The following is a 15,298-nucleotide window of genomic DNA, read 5'->3' as shown; positions in this document are numbered from 1 at the left end:
GTGCCGCCAGATAGTTGTGGTGTGTTATGTTGTTCTATTCTTATCAGTTTAATCCCTGTTACGTCCCCTATCAGGGGACGTGTATATGGCATTGATTTTAGGAACGGGGAGATGGAAAAAGATGCTTGGTCGGTCCTCCTACTTCAAATTTGGGGCACTGCGCGTGCAATCTAATGTGCCGCCAGATAGTTGTGGTGTGTTATGTTGTTCTATTCTTATCAGTTTAATCCCTGTTACGTCCCCTATCAGGGGACGTGTATATGGCATCGATTTTAGGAACGGGGAGATGGAAAATGCCGTGCAATGTACTATGCAATCCCAATATGAGTGGTATGTTAAGTAGTACTATTCCTATCAGTTTAATCCCTGTTACGTCCCCTATCAAGGGACATGTATGGAATAGATTTTAGACAACCGCAAAGAGTTGTCAATAGTTGACACACTCATGACATAAATTTTATACCTCTATGCGTCAATCTTGGTGTAGTGATGACTGTGCTCGTGCGCACATTTGGGAGATTGCAGGCGATGTTTTTTTTTCAAAGCCTATGGTCGTGCTGAGGTAGTTCAGTGACAGTTAAGTGACCAAGAAAACAATGATTCTGCAGTGTGGGCCCATTGTTGGCCCAGTAGGCTTTAATGATCACCTTAGATGATCACAAAGAAAATTAATTTAATTAATTTCTATGCAAAATTATCCAGCCGATCGCTTTTGGTCTGTTCACAATGAAGCAACGACTTTATCATCTGGGGTGTGTCAACATTGCCATTGCCAACACACTCATAGAGGTGGTCGCTTCATTGTGATACGCAAGCCCCTTCACCACAACAAGGTAACGATCATGAAGGGGAATTGACACATGTATGTGCCTTTTTTTTGTTTGGTTTTTGAAGCCACAGTGCAGGCCAGAAAAATTAGGCATGTACACATGCATGAAAAATGTGGTATTGTTGCAGCCACTGCTGTAGCAGTGGCCAGAAGGATTGATGTTTGTTTCCCAGGCAGAAAGTGCCCTAAAACATTGCGGCTTGAACCCTAGTTGGTGGCGAATAAGTCACGCAAGTCATCCGGCATTCAGAGATAAAATACAGCAGCGTGTGGACCATTTTTAGCCCAAGGCAACTCATCTCATCAGGCCTTTTTTAGTCTAATGTATCGCCTACTGTCAGTCCCTTCGGGATCCATCCCTCATTCATCTTAATAAAGGTGAGGTAATCTAGACTTTTTTGACCTAGGCGACTTCTCTTCTCAGTGACAATACCTCCTGCTGCACTGAAGGTCCTTTCTGACAGGACACTTGAAGCGGGGCAGGCCAGAAGTTCTATCGCAAATTGGGATAGCTCAGGCCACAGGTCAAGCCTGCACACCCAGTAGTCAAGGGGTTCATCGCTCCTCAGAGTGTCGATATCTGCAGTTAAGGCGAGGTAGTCTGCTACCTGTTGGTCGAGTCGTTCTCTGAGGGTGGACCCCGAAGGGCTGTGGCGATGCGTTGGACTTAAAAAACTCTGCATGTCCTCCATCAACAACACGTCTGTAAAGCATCCTGTCCTTGCCGGCGTCGTCGTGGGAGAAGGAGGATTACTTTCACCTCTTCCCCTGTTAGATTCCCGTTGTGCTGTGACATCACCCTTATACGCTGTGTAAAGCATACTTTTTAATTTATTTTGGAACTGCTGCATCCTTTCCGACTTGCGGTAATTCGGTAACATTTCAGGCACTTTCTGCTTATACCGGGGGTCTAGTAGCGTGGACACCCAGTACAGGTCGTTCTTCTTCAGCCTTTTTATATGAGGGTCCCTCAACAGGCACGACAGCATGAAAGACCCCATTTGCACAAGGTTGGATGCCGAGCTACTCATGTCCCGTTCCTCATCCTCAGTGATCTCACTGAAGGTATGTTCTTCCCCCCAGCCACGTACAACACCACGGGTACCAGATAGGTGACAACGAGCACCCTGGGATGCCTGTTGTGGTTGTTCTTCCTCCTCCTCCTCAAAGCCACATTCCTCCTCTGACTCCTCTTCCTCACAATCCTCTTCCAGCGTTGCCGCAGGTCCAGCAAGCGATGCTGATAAGGCTGTTTCTGGTGGTGATGGTGACCACAACTCTTCCTCTTCACGCTCATCTAAGGCCTAATTCAGCACTCTTCGCGGGGCACGCTCCAGGAAGAAAACAAATGGTATGATGTTGCTACTGGTGCCTTCGGTGCGACTGACTAGGTTTGTCACCTCCTCAAAAGGACGCATGAGCCTACAGGCATTGCGCATGAACGTCCAGTAACGTGGCAAAAAAATTCCCAGCTCCGCAGAGGCTGTCCTAGCACCCCGGTCATACAAATACTCGTTGACAGCTTTTTCTTGTTGGAGCAGGCGGTCGAACGTTAGGAGTGTTGAATTCCAACGTGTCGGGCTGTCGCAAATCAAGCGCCTCACTGGCATGTTGTTTCGCCGCTGGATATCTGAAAAGTGCGCCATGGCCGTGTAGGAATGCCTGAAATGGCCACACACCTTCCTGGCCTGCTTCAGGACGTCCTGTAAGCCTGGGTACTTATGCACAAAGCGTTGTACGATCAGATTACACACATGTGCCATGCACGGCACATGTGTCAACTTGCCCAAATTTAATGACGCCAACAAATTGCTTTCGTTGTCACACACCACTTTGCCGATCTCCAGTTGGTGCAGAGTCAGCCACTGATCCACCTGTGCGTTCAGGGTGGACAGGAGTGCTGGTCCGGTGTGACTCTCTGCTTTCAGGCAAGTCAACCCCAAGACGGCGTGACACTGCCGTATCCGGGATGTGAAATAGCCCCTGGGGAGCTGGGGGGGTGCCGTTGATGTGGAGCAAGACGCAGCAGCAGAAGAGGACTCAGCCGAGGAGGTTATGGTAGAGGATGGAGTAGGAAGAGTAGAGGAGGTGGCAGCAGGCCTGCCTGCAAGTCGTGGCGGTGTCACCAACTCCTCTGCAGAGCCACGCATTCCATGCTTGGCAGCCGTCAGCAGGTTTACCCAATGCGCAGTGTAGGTGATATACCTGCCCTGACCGTGCTTTGCAGACCAGGTATCAGTGGTCAGATGGACCCTTGCCCCAACACTGTTTGACAGACATGCCATCACTTCCTTTTGCACAATCGAGTACAGGTTGGGGATTGCCTTTTGTGCAAAGAAATTTCGGCCGGGTACCTTCCACTGCGGTGTCCCAATAGCTGCAAATTTTTGGAACGCCTCAGACTCCACCAGCTTGTATGGTAAAAGCTGGCGGGCTAAGAGTTCAGACAAGCCAGCTGTCAGACGCCGGGCAAGGGGGTGACTTTGTGACATTGGCTTCTTACGCTCAAACATGTCCTTGAAAGACACCTGACTGTGGGCAGATGAGCAGGAACTGCTCAAGGCAAGAGACGGAGTGGCTGATGGTTGAGAGGGGGAAAGGAGGACAGCAGTGGTTGACGTGGCTGAAGATGCTGGACCAGGAGGAGGATGGCGGCTTTGAGTTTGTGTGCTGCTTGTACTCATGTGTTGATCCCATAGGCTTTGTGATGTGCGATCATGTACCTTCGCAAAGCAGTTGTACCTAGGTGGGTGTTGGACTTCCCACGACTCAGTTTCTTTTGGCACAGGTTGCAAATGGCATCGCTGTTGTCAGAGGCAGACACACATAAAAAATGCCACACTGCTGAGCTCTGCAATGATGGCATTCTGGTGGTGGCAACAGCATGTGTTGATTGGCGTGCTGTCTGGCTGACCCCGGGTGCCGATGCATGCTGTCTGACTGTGCCACTAGCTCCTTGCGACGACCTCCCCCTGCTTCCAACTCGTCTTCTCCTCCTCTCTGTCTCCCCATCAGAACTTTCCCCCTGTTCTTCTTCTCTTCGAGCGGGCACCCACGTGACATCCACGGACACATCGTCATCATCAACCGCTTCACTTGTATCTGACAACTCAGGAAAGGAAGCAGCAGCGGGTACAACATCATCATCATCACACCGTACGTCCATGTGTGTAATGCTGCCTGACTGAGACATATCCCTGTTATCTACATCCTCTGGCAATAATGGTTGCACATCACTCATTTCTTCCAACTGATGTGTAAATAACTCCTCTGACAGATCAAGTGAAGCGGCTGTGGTGCTAGTGTTGGTGGTGGCGGTAGGCGGGCGAGTGGTAACTTGAGAAGTGCCCAAAGCTGAGCTGGAGGAGGATGGTGCATCAAGGTTCCGAGCGGAAGCTGTAGAAGATTGGGTGTCCTGTGTTAGCCAGTCAACTATGTCCTCAGAACTTTTCGAGTTTAGGGTATTAGGGCATTAGTCTAGGGCCAAAGGGAATCACAGCACCACGACCACGACGGCCCCTGCAGGGTGGCCTGCCTCTGCCTGTCATTTTTTTTAGATTAGTTAAGTTGTACTATGCGTGCAAGCTACTGTGACACAAGATATGAGTTGCGCTGAAGTGACACTATGCACTGCACTGGGCCTTAAACACACAAACACGTGTGTGTAACTGACTGCTATTTATTCAGTCAAAATAGTTTTTTTTATTTAAATGGAATTGAATGTGACACCAGATATGAATGGCGCTGAAGTGACACTATGCACTGCACTGGGCCTTAAACACACAAACACATGTGTAACTGACTGCTACGTCCTAACTTTAAATCGCGATTCCGGCGCCGCGGGGGTTAATCGGAACGGGATGCCGGCTGAAATCATTCAGCCGGCATCCTGTCACAACGCCAGGGGGGGTCATATGACCCCCCCGTATCGGCGATCGCCGCAAACCGCAGGTCAATTCAGACCTGCGGTTTGCTGCGTTGTCTGCAGTTTCTTATCTTATCTTATCAGAATCTTTAGTGTCCCTAAAATATAGATTTTGCACCCCCCCTGCACCCCTGCATGATTTTTTGCCGGCAGGTGGTGCAGGGGGGGAGTTGTAGGCGGTGGGGGCGGTGCGGGAGGCGGGCGGTGCGGCAGGCGGGATCGCTATCCCCCGCCCGCCTCCTCTTGAAAATTCGTTGGTGGCCAGTGGGTATACCAGGGTGTCAGCACATTGCTGACACCCTGGTATAAACGGCTGACATCTGTGCAGATGTCAGCCATTTAACCCTTTCCATATCGCGGTCCGTAAGGACCGCTGTATGGAAAAAGTTAACAGTAAGAGGGAGCTCCCTCCCTCTCCCATCGGGGGGCTGCTGTGCCTTTGCAGCCCCCCGATGGAGAGGGAGAGAGCTCCCATACAGCCCCTTAAGGGGTTAAATGGAATCTAATGTGACACCAGATATGAATGGCGCTGAAGTGACACTATGCACTGCACTGGGCCTTAAACACGCAAACACGTGTGTGTAACTGACTGCTATCTATTCAGTCAAAATTGTTTTTTTATTTAAATGGAATCGAATGTGACACAAGATATGAATGGCGCTGAAGTGACACTATGCACTGCACTGGGCCTTAAACACACAAACACGTGTGTAACTGACTGCTATTTATTCAGCCAAAATTTTTGTTTTTCTTTAAATGGAGTCGAATGTGACACCAGATATGAATGGCGCTGAAGTGACACTATGAACTGCACTGGGCCTTAACCACCTCAGCCCCCAGTGCTTAAACACCCTGAAAGACCAGGCCACTTTTTACACTTCTGACCTACACTACTTTCACCGTTTATTGCTCGGTCATGCAACTTACCACCCAAATGAATTTTACCTCCTTTTCTTCTCACTAATAGAGCTTTCATTTGGTGGTATTTCATTGCTGCTGACATTTTTACTTTTTTTGTTATTAATCGAAATTTAACGATTTTTTTGCAAAAAAATGACATTTTTCACTTTCAGTTGTAAAATTTTGCAAAAAAAACGACATCCATATAGAAATTTTGCTCTAAATTTATAGTTCTACATGTCTTTGATAAAAAAAAAATGTTTGGGTAAAAAAAAAATGGTTTGGGTAAAAGTTATAGCGTTTACAAACTATGGTACAAAAATGTGAATTTCCGCTTTTTGAAGCAGCTCTGACTTTCTGAGCACCTGTCATGTTTCCTGAGGTTCTACAATGCCCAGACAGTACAAACACCCCACAAATGACCCCATTTCTGAAAGTACACACCCTAAGGTATTCGCTGATGGGCATAGTGAGTTCATAGAACTTTTTATTTTTTGTCACAAGTTAGCGGAAAATGATGATTTTTTTTTTTTTTTTTTTTCCTTACAAAGTCTCATATTCCACTAACTTGTGACAAAAAATAAAAACTTCTATGAACTCACTATGCCCATCAGCGAATACCTTGGGGTCTCTTCTTTCCAAAATGGGGTCACTTGTGGGGTAGTTATACTGCCCTGGCATTCTAGGGGCCCAAATGTGTGGTAAGGAGTTTGAAATCAAATTCTGTAAAAAATGACCTGTGAAATCCGAAAGGTGCTCTTTGGAATATGGGCCCCTTTGCCCACCTAGGCTGCAAAAAAGTGTCACACATCTGGTATCTCCGTACTCAGGAGAAGGTGGGGAATGTGTTTTGGGGTGTCATTTTATATATACCCATGCTGGGTGAGAGAAATATCTTGGCAAAAGACAACTTTTCCCATTTTTTTATACAAAGTTGTCATTTGACCAAGATATTTATCTCACCCAGCATGGGTATATGTAAAAAGACACCCCAAAACACATTCCTCAACTTCACCTGAGTACGGGGATACCAGATGTGTGACACTTTTTTGCAGCCTAGGTGGGCAAAGGGGCCCATATTCCAAAGAGCACCTTTCGGATTTCACTCCTCATTTTTTCCTGAATTTGATTTCAAACTCCTTACCACACATTTGGGCCCCTAGAATACCAGGGCAGTATAACTACCCCACAAGTGACCCCATTTTGGAAAGAAGACACCCCAAGGTATTCCGTGAGGGGCATGGCGAGTTCCTAGAATTTTTTATTTTTTGTCACAAGTTAGTGGAAAATGATGATTTTTTTTTTTTTTTTTTTCATACAAAGTCTCATATTCCACAAACTTGTGACAAAAAATAAAAACTTCCATGAACTCACTATGCCCATCAGCGAATACCTTGGGGTCTCTTCTTTCCAAAATGGGGTCACTTGTGGGGTAGTTATACTGCCCTGGCATTCTAGGGGCCCAAATGTGTGGTAAGTAGGTAAATGACCTGTGAAATCCGAAAGGTGCTCTTTGGAATGTGGGCCCCTTTGCCCACCTAGGCTGCAAAAAAGTGTCACACATCTGGTATCTCTGTATTCAGGAGAAGTTGAGGAATGTGTTTTGGGGTGTCTTTTTACATATACCCATGCTGGGTGAGATAAATATCTTGGTCAAATGCCAACTTTGTATAAAAAAATGGGAAAAGTTGTCTTTTGCCAAGATATTTCTCTCACCCAGCATGGGTATATGTAAAATGACACCCCAAAACACATTCCCCAACTTCTCCCGATTACGGAGATACCAGATGTGTGACACTTTTTTGCAGCCGAGGTGGGCAAAGGGGCCCATATTCAAAAGAGCACCTTTCGGATTTCACAGGTCATTTTTTACAGAATTTGATTTCAAACTCCTTACCACACATTTGGGCCCCTAGAATGCCAGGGCAGTATAACTACCCCACAAGTGACCCCATTTTGGAAAGAAGAGACCCCAAGGTATTCGCTGATGGGCAAAGTGAGTTCATGGAAGTTTTTATTTTTTGTCACAAGTTAGTGGAATATGAGACTTTGTATGAAAAAAAAAAAAAAAAAAAAAAAAAAATAAGCATTTTCCACTAACTTGTGACAAAAAATAAAAAATTCTAGGAACTCGCCATGCCCCTCACGGAATACCTTGGGGTGTCTTCTTTCCAAAATGGGGTCACTTGTGGGGTAGTTATACTGCCCTGGCATTTTCCAGGGGCCCTAATGTGTGGTAAGTAGGTAAATGACCTGTGAAATCCTAAAGGTGCTCTTTGGAATATGGGCCCCTTTGCCCACCTAGGCTGCAAAAAAGTGTCACACATGTGGTATCGCCGTATTCAGGAGAAGTTGGGGAATGTGTTTTGGGGTGTCATTTTACATATACCCATGCTGGGTGAGAGAAATATCTTGGCAAAAGACAACTTTTCCCATTTTTTTATACAAAGTTGGCATTTGACCAAGATATTTCTCTCACCCAGCATGGGTATATGTAAAATGACACCCCAAAACACATTCCCCAACTTCTCCTGAGTACGGCGATACCAGATGTGTGACACTTTTTTGCAGCCTAGATGCGCAAAGGTGCCCAAATTCCTTTTAGGAGGGCATTTTTAGACATTTGGATACCAGACTTCTTCTCACGCTTTGGGGCCCCTAGAATGCCAGGGCAGTATAAATACCCCACATGTGACCCCATTTTGGAAAGAAGACACCCCAAGTTATTCAATGAGGGGCATGGCGAGTTCATAGAAATTTTTTTTTTTTGGCACAAGTTAGCGGAAATTGATATTTTTAATTTTTTTCTCACAAAGTCTCCCGTTCCGCTAACTTGGGACAAAAATTTCAATCTTTCATGGACTCAATATGCCCCTCACGGAATACCTGGGGGTGTCTTCTTTCCGAAATGGGGTCACATGTGGGGTATTTATACTGCCCTGGCATTCTAGGGGCCCTAAAGCGTGAGAAGAAGTCTGGAATATAAATGTCTAAAAAATTTTACGCATTTGGATTCCGTGAGGGGTATGGTGAGTTCATGTGAGATTTTATTTTTTGACACAAGTTAGTGGAATATGAGACTTTGTAAGAAAAAAAAAAAAAAATTCTGCTAACTTGGGCCAAAAAAATATCTGAATGGAGCCTTACAGAGGGGTGCTAAATGACAGGGGGGTGATAAATGACAGGGGGGTGATAAATGACAGGGGGGTGATCAATGACAGGGGGGTGATCAATGACAGGGGGGTGATCAATGACAGGGGGGTGATCAATGACAGGGGGGTGATCAGGGAGTCTATATGGGGTGATAACCACAGTCATTGATCACGCCCGTGTAAGGCTTCATTCAGACGTCCGGATGCGTTTTGCGGATCCGATCCATCTATCAGTGCATCCGTAAAAATCATGCGGACATCTGAATGGAGCTTTACAGGGGGGTAATCAATGACAGGGGGGTGATCAATGACAGGGGGGTGATCAGGGAGTCTATATGGGGTGATCACCACAGTCATTGATCATGCCCCTGTAAGGCTTCATTCAGACGTCCGGATGCGTTTTGCGGATCGGATCCATCTATCAGTGCATCCGTAAAAATCATGCGGACATCTGAATGGAGCTTTACAGGGGGGTAATCAATGACAGGGGGGTGATCACCACAGTCATTGATCATGCCCCTGTAAGGCTTCATTCAGACGACCGGATGCGTTTTGCGGATCCGATCCATGTATCAGTGCATCCGTAAAAATCATGCGGACATCTGAATGGAGCTTTACAGGGGGGTGATCAGGGAGTCTATATGGGGTGATCACCACAGTCATTGATCATGCCCCTGTAAGGCTTCATTCAGACGTCCGGATGCGTTTTGCGGATCCGATCCATCTATCAGTGCATCCGTAAAAATCATGCGGACATCTGAATGGAGCTTTACAGGGGGGTAATCAATGACAGGGGGTAATCAATGACAGGGGGGTGATCAGGGAGTCTATATGGGGTGATCACCACAGTCATTGATCATGCCCCTGTAAGGCTTCATTCAGACGTCCGGATGCGTTTTGCGGATCCGATCCATCTATCAGTGCATCCGTAAAAATCATGCGGACATCTGAATGGAGCTTTACAGGGGGGTAATCAATGACAGGGGGGTGATCACCACAGTCATTGATCATGCCCCTGTAAGGCTTCATTCAGACGACCGGATGCGTTTTGCGGATCCGATCCATGTATCAGTGCATCCGTAAAAATCATGCGGACATCTGAATGGAGCTTTACAGGGGGGTAATCAATGACAGGGGGGTAATCAATGACAGGGGGGTGATCAGGGAGTCTATATGGGGTGATCACCACAGTCATTGATCATGCCCCTGTAAGGCTTCATTCAGACGTCCGGATGCGTTTTGCGGATCCGATCCATCTATCAGTGGATCCGTAAAAATCATGCGGACGTCTGAATGGAGCTTTACAGGGGGTTGATCAATGACAGGGGGGTAATCAATGACAGGGGGGTGATCAGGGAGTCTATATGGGGTGATCAGGGGTGATTAGGGGTGATCAGGGGCTAATAAGGGGTTAATAAGTGATGGGGGGGGGGGTGTAGTGTAGTGTAGTGGTGCTTGGTGCTACTTTACTGAGCTACCTGTGTCCTCTGGTGGTCGATCCAAACAAAGGGGACCACCAGAGGACCAGGTAGCAGGTATATTAGACGCTGTTATCAAAACAGCGTCTAATATACCTGTTAGGGGTTAAAAAAAACACATCTCCAGCCTGCCAGCGAACGATCGCCGCTGGCAGGCTGGAGATCAACTCTCTTACCTTCCGTTCCTGTGAGCGCGCGCGCCTGTGTGCGCGCGTTCACAGGAAATCTCGCGTCTCGCGAGATGACGCGTATATGCGTGACTGTGCGCAGCGCTGCCACCTCCGGAACGCGATCCTGCGTTAGGCGGTCCGGAGGTGGTTAAACACACAAACACGTGTGTAACTGACTGCTATTTATTCAGTCAAAATTGTTGTTTTTCTTTAAATGTAATCGAATGTGACACCAGATATGAATGGCGCTGAAGTGACACTATGAACTGCACTGGGCCTTATACACACAAACACGTGTGTAACTGACTGCTATTTATTCAGTCAAAATTGTTGTTTTTCTTTAAATGTAATCGAATGTGACACCAGATATGAGTTGCGCTGGTGACACTATGGCCTTGCAGGGCTGTGAGCCTGACACACATGCTGGCAGGCAGGCAACTGCAATTTGATTACACAGAAAAAAAAGCAGACTGAAGTTCTAGCCCTAAAAAGGGCTTTTTGGGGTGCTGTCCTTACAGCAGAGATCAGATGAGTCTTTCAGGACTGTAGTGGACACTGAACACACTAGCCTAGCTATCGATTTCTCTATTAAATCAGCAGCAGCTACACTGTCCCTCCTCTCACTAAGAATGCAGCTTCAGAATGAATCTAAAATGGATGCTGTGCAGGAGGTGGGAGGGTCTGGGAGGGAGGGTATGCTGCTGATTGGCTGGAATGTGTCTGCTGACTGTGAGGTACAGGGTCAAAGTTTACTCAATGATTATGTATAGGGGGCGGACCGAACATCGCATATGTTCGCCCACCGGGCGAACAAGCTATGTTCGCCGGGAACTATTCGCCAGCGAACTATTCGGGACATCTCTAGTTATCATGTTAATACCTCATACCAACTGTCAAGCACAGTGGTGAGGAGTAATTATTTTGCCTTGTTCTGCAGCCACAGGACCTGTGTAGGACAATGATCCCAAGCACATCAACAAATCTACAACAGAATGGCTGAAAAAGAAAAGAAGAGCTGCAATGGCCCAGTCAAAGTCCAGACCTCAACCCAATTGAAAAGCTTTGGCGGGATCTTAAGAGAGCTGTGCATAAATGCCCACAAATCTCAATGAACTGGAGCAATGTTGTAAAGAAAAGTGGGACGAAATTCCTCCAGAATGATGTAAGAAACTGATAAAGTCATACATAAAATCATTGCAGTTACAAGTATTGCAGTTACAAGTGGGCAACCAATAAGTTATCAAAGACAATGTCAGATATTTAACGTGATAGGTTCCTGGTGTTTTGTGGTTTTATTTTATTTCAAACAGTTTTCTGCTGTTTGTATGCACTGTAAGGCTGAATTATAGGGTTAATTACCATCACTTGGATGTAGTCTCCAGGAAGAGGGGACCCCTCATTCCTCGGCTTGGCTCTTTCCTGTGTGTTGTTAGTCTGAATCAGCTAGTTAAAGTATAAGTAGCTCCCAGCAGGGTTGCCAACCAGAATTTTTCTTTTTTTCTAGAAAACTTAGTCCAAAATCACTAACAGCCAACATTTGATATGGACAATTTGGAAAACTATAATGAAATGACTTCAGCTTATAAAGATTAGAATACATGTCTATAGCTTGATGTACCGATACAAACCCATTACCAGCATTTACTGTAAGCTGTAAAATGATAATTACTTCCAAAATAATGTTTTCAAGTACCACCAGCCTCAAAAAATTAAGAACACAACTATTATTTTCACAACACAGGATTTTTATGGACTGCTCAATTTCAAGATAGTTAGCAACTCTGGCTCCCAGCTTATGCAGTCCTGTAGCAGCTATAGTCAGCATATGGGGATTCAGGAAGATGGTCAGGAGGCATCCCAGAGACTGATGGCCAACCAGCATCAATATGAAGGTTGCGTAGCTATAACAAGCAGGTGTGCATGGGAATTCATGAAGTTAATAGACAAGGCTATAGACTTCATAGCACTTGGCTAGGTATATTGGAAAGCAGGGGCGTAAGTACCATAGCGGTAGACCATGCGACTGCTATGGGGCCCAGGGCAAGAGGGGACACATTCTTAGTTGGTATTATCTTCTCTTCTACTGGAGGTGAAAACTTGGTCAGGACTGTACCCTCTAAATGAACAAATGAGGCAGTAGAAAAATTGCCCAATGGTCATTGAAAAGGGTTTAGGCAGAAACCCTTCTGTTCTGTGCGGGGGGCCTGGTTTTGTCTTTGCTATGGGGCCCTTACTACTCTATGTACGCCACTGTTGGAAAGGATTCCGGTCATACAAGATTGCAGCACTTGATCATGTATATTATAAAGGTTTTCAGGGCTTGTTCGTATTCTTGCTGCTTGAGGAAGAGTCTGTACCGCTGAAGGAAGCACAGGTGATTTTTTTGGGCTTGTGACACACTCTTCAGCTGATTTGCGACGTCTAGAACAGTTTATTTGAAAGTGCATTTCTACGGAGAACTCCTGGAGTTTACATATTAATTCAGCATCAGCAAAATTTTGTAACCCTTCAAGATTGTTCATGCTCTTCAGTAAAGACCTCTGTTTAATGCTAACCTGGCTCACCTCTAATCCTCATCTGGTCTCCTGTCTAGAGATGAGCAAAGTTTAGAAAAATTCGATTTGGCAGTTTTGCAGAAGTTTGACAAGAAATTTGATTCGCCACAAATTAATTTGTGATGCATCGCTATGTTAAAACCCTATTCAGCCTATCAATCAATGGGACAGCTTTTAACAGCCGCTTAGACAGATGTGCACCCGTCAAACGGTCGTTAAAAACAATAATACACTAGTATGGCCTTTTGAGTAAAAAAAAAAAAAAACACTCACCTCCTCCACTTTGCTCGTGCAGAGGCAGTGAGGAGGTGGAGTGGGCTGCAGTGGATGAGATGAGTATTTTTTTTCCCAACTCTAGCCACCATTTTAGGAAAAATGATTCTTTACCATGAAGCACGAGGAAATTCACCTTTGTGGTGAATCGAATTCCACTTGGATGCTTCGATTCGCTCAACACTGCACCCCCTCTTCACTGTAACGTCCCTGGGATTGAGGGAGAGGGACATCAACACAGTGAGCATCAGGACTATTAACACCCTTGTCGCCACTGCCACTCCCATCCTCCTCCTTTCGCGTGTTGCATGATTACTTCAAATTATTGCTGCTAAAAGTACTTCTACAAGCTGTTGATTCATGAGGTGTACTTAGTATGTCACACATGGCTTTTCCACTTTGGCTTCATTTTTGTTGACCAATAAATAATAAAAAAAAACATTGAATCAGTTGTGTGTTGTTCATCTGATTTTGTAATTATCTAATTTTAGGACCTTCTAAAGATCAGATGTTTTTATACACTGATAGGTAAAACCATAGAATTTAGTGATGTACTTTGTTTTTATCATGATGACTGTACCTGTATATGTGAATGTTTATATGTATGTATGTGTATATGGCAGGCCCATCTCATTCACCACTTTCTACACCTGTTTTAAGCGTAGAAAAAGGTCTAAATGTAAGACAGCTAGGAAGCCAGTGCCTCTTCATAACTCCAACGGATCCTCCGCCAGCAATGGGACTTTATTAAGACCAGCATCTAAAATGCCGGTCATTTTTGATGAGTAAATAATGAAACGATGGAACGTGTCATGTGTTGTGTGGTGTTCATCTGAGGTTGCAACATAAATGCAAAGCAAAGAGGGTGGACTTTGCTTTTCTCATGCCTATATGTGTGTGTATATATGTTTATACTGTACTGTATATATTTTGATACATATAGTGCAAGACAAATACTGTACAGCAATAGACCAAGATGGTTTTAAGGGAAGAAAAAAACATGGGAGCAAGTCACTCACCAAACACTTTAAGGTCTAAGGAGTTGCTTTTTTGTTGTGCGCCTGTAGTTTCTTGGTAGTAGGTGCAGAAATAATTTCCAGCATCCGTTGTAGACAGAGATGGTATGGTCAGTCGATTTGAGACAGAATTGTTGGCTATCAATGTTGTATCTTTGAAGAAGCTGTACCCAGAGATACTTGTTGGCATGTCAGCAACACATCTCATTGATAAAGACTCTCCTACAATGTACACCGCCTCCTCCGGTTCCAAGCGTAGAGTAGGTATATCTGCTTCTTAAAATGAACAGTACGTTATTCTCTTGTTGCTGGACCCATATCTCTTAAGGAGGTTGTCTGGCCTTGGAGTCGACAGCCTCTGAACATAAAAAAAAACAATCCCAGGCCTCAGGAGTCACAGCGGCTTGAATGGTAGATCATTACTGTGACCTAGGGGGACAGGGGAGTACCTCAGGGGAACTGGGGAGTAACTTAGAGGTTGACGGCTCCAGGGCTGGATACATGGCACAACTAATGGCTCATGGGCAGGCTCGAACTGGCCCACAGGGCAACAAGTGAATCTCTCGGTGGGCCCTTAGTCCACTTTTACAAGTGGCACATGGCACAGTAGACTGAGAGCACTAGATATAGATAGGCAGCATAGAGCATTTCAACCAGCCTATGTTGATATGAAAACCTGGACACATTATTTAAAAAAGCACCCAGTTTATTATTATAGACATATTGGGTGGCTGAGATGACTTTTAGATATAGAGTAAGGCTAGCCATGTCCTCTTTCCCCAGGGACCTGCTCTCTGTAAGTAACAGCATGGGCCCCCATCATCATATTGTAGCGTCTTGCTGCTGCTGCCACTGTATGGGTGGTTATTATTTATATGTAGCTTTATACTGGGACCCAAAATGAATTTTACTAGTGGGCCCTAGCCACCCCAATCCGACACTACTCATGGGCCCCGATGCAAAATGTCAGGCTGGGCCCCTCCACACAGCTTTTTATGTC

At 45.6% G+C, this 15,298-nt stretch overlaps 1 protein-coding gene across 7 annotated transcripts in view; it reads right to left on the bottom strand.

Annotated features, from left to right (window-relative positions):
- LOC120988982 (immunoglobulin superfamily member 1-like) overlaps positions 1-15,298 on the bottom strand; it is a 597,232-nt gene that overhangs the window by 28,932 nt on the left and 553,002 nt on the right. For 5 of the 7 annotated variants that reach the window (XM_040416807.1, XM_040416811.1, XM_040416813.1 and 2 more), the window contains one exon: positions 14,302-14,574. In XM_040416807.1, coding sequence (XP_040272741.1) covers positions 14,302-14,574 — 273 coding nt within the window. The remainder of the gene's footprint in view (positions 1-14,301; positions 14,575-15,298) is intronic. The other 2 variants (XM_040416808.1, XM_040416809.1) reach the window with 1 other exon arrangement.

The sequence above is a fragment of the Bufo bufo genome, chromosome 2 (assembly GCF_905171765.1).
Source record: "Bufo bufo chromosome 2, aBufBuf1.1, whole genome shotgun sequence".
NCBI classification, from domain to species: Eukaryota; Metazoa; Chordata; class Amphibia; order Anura; family Bufonidae; genus Bufo; species Bufo bufo.
This window is presented reverse-complemented; position numbering and strand designations above follow the sequence as displayed.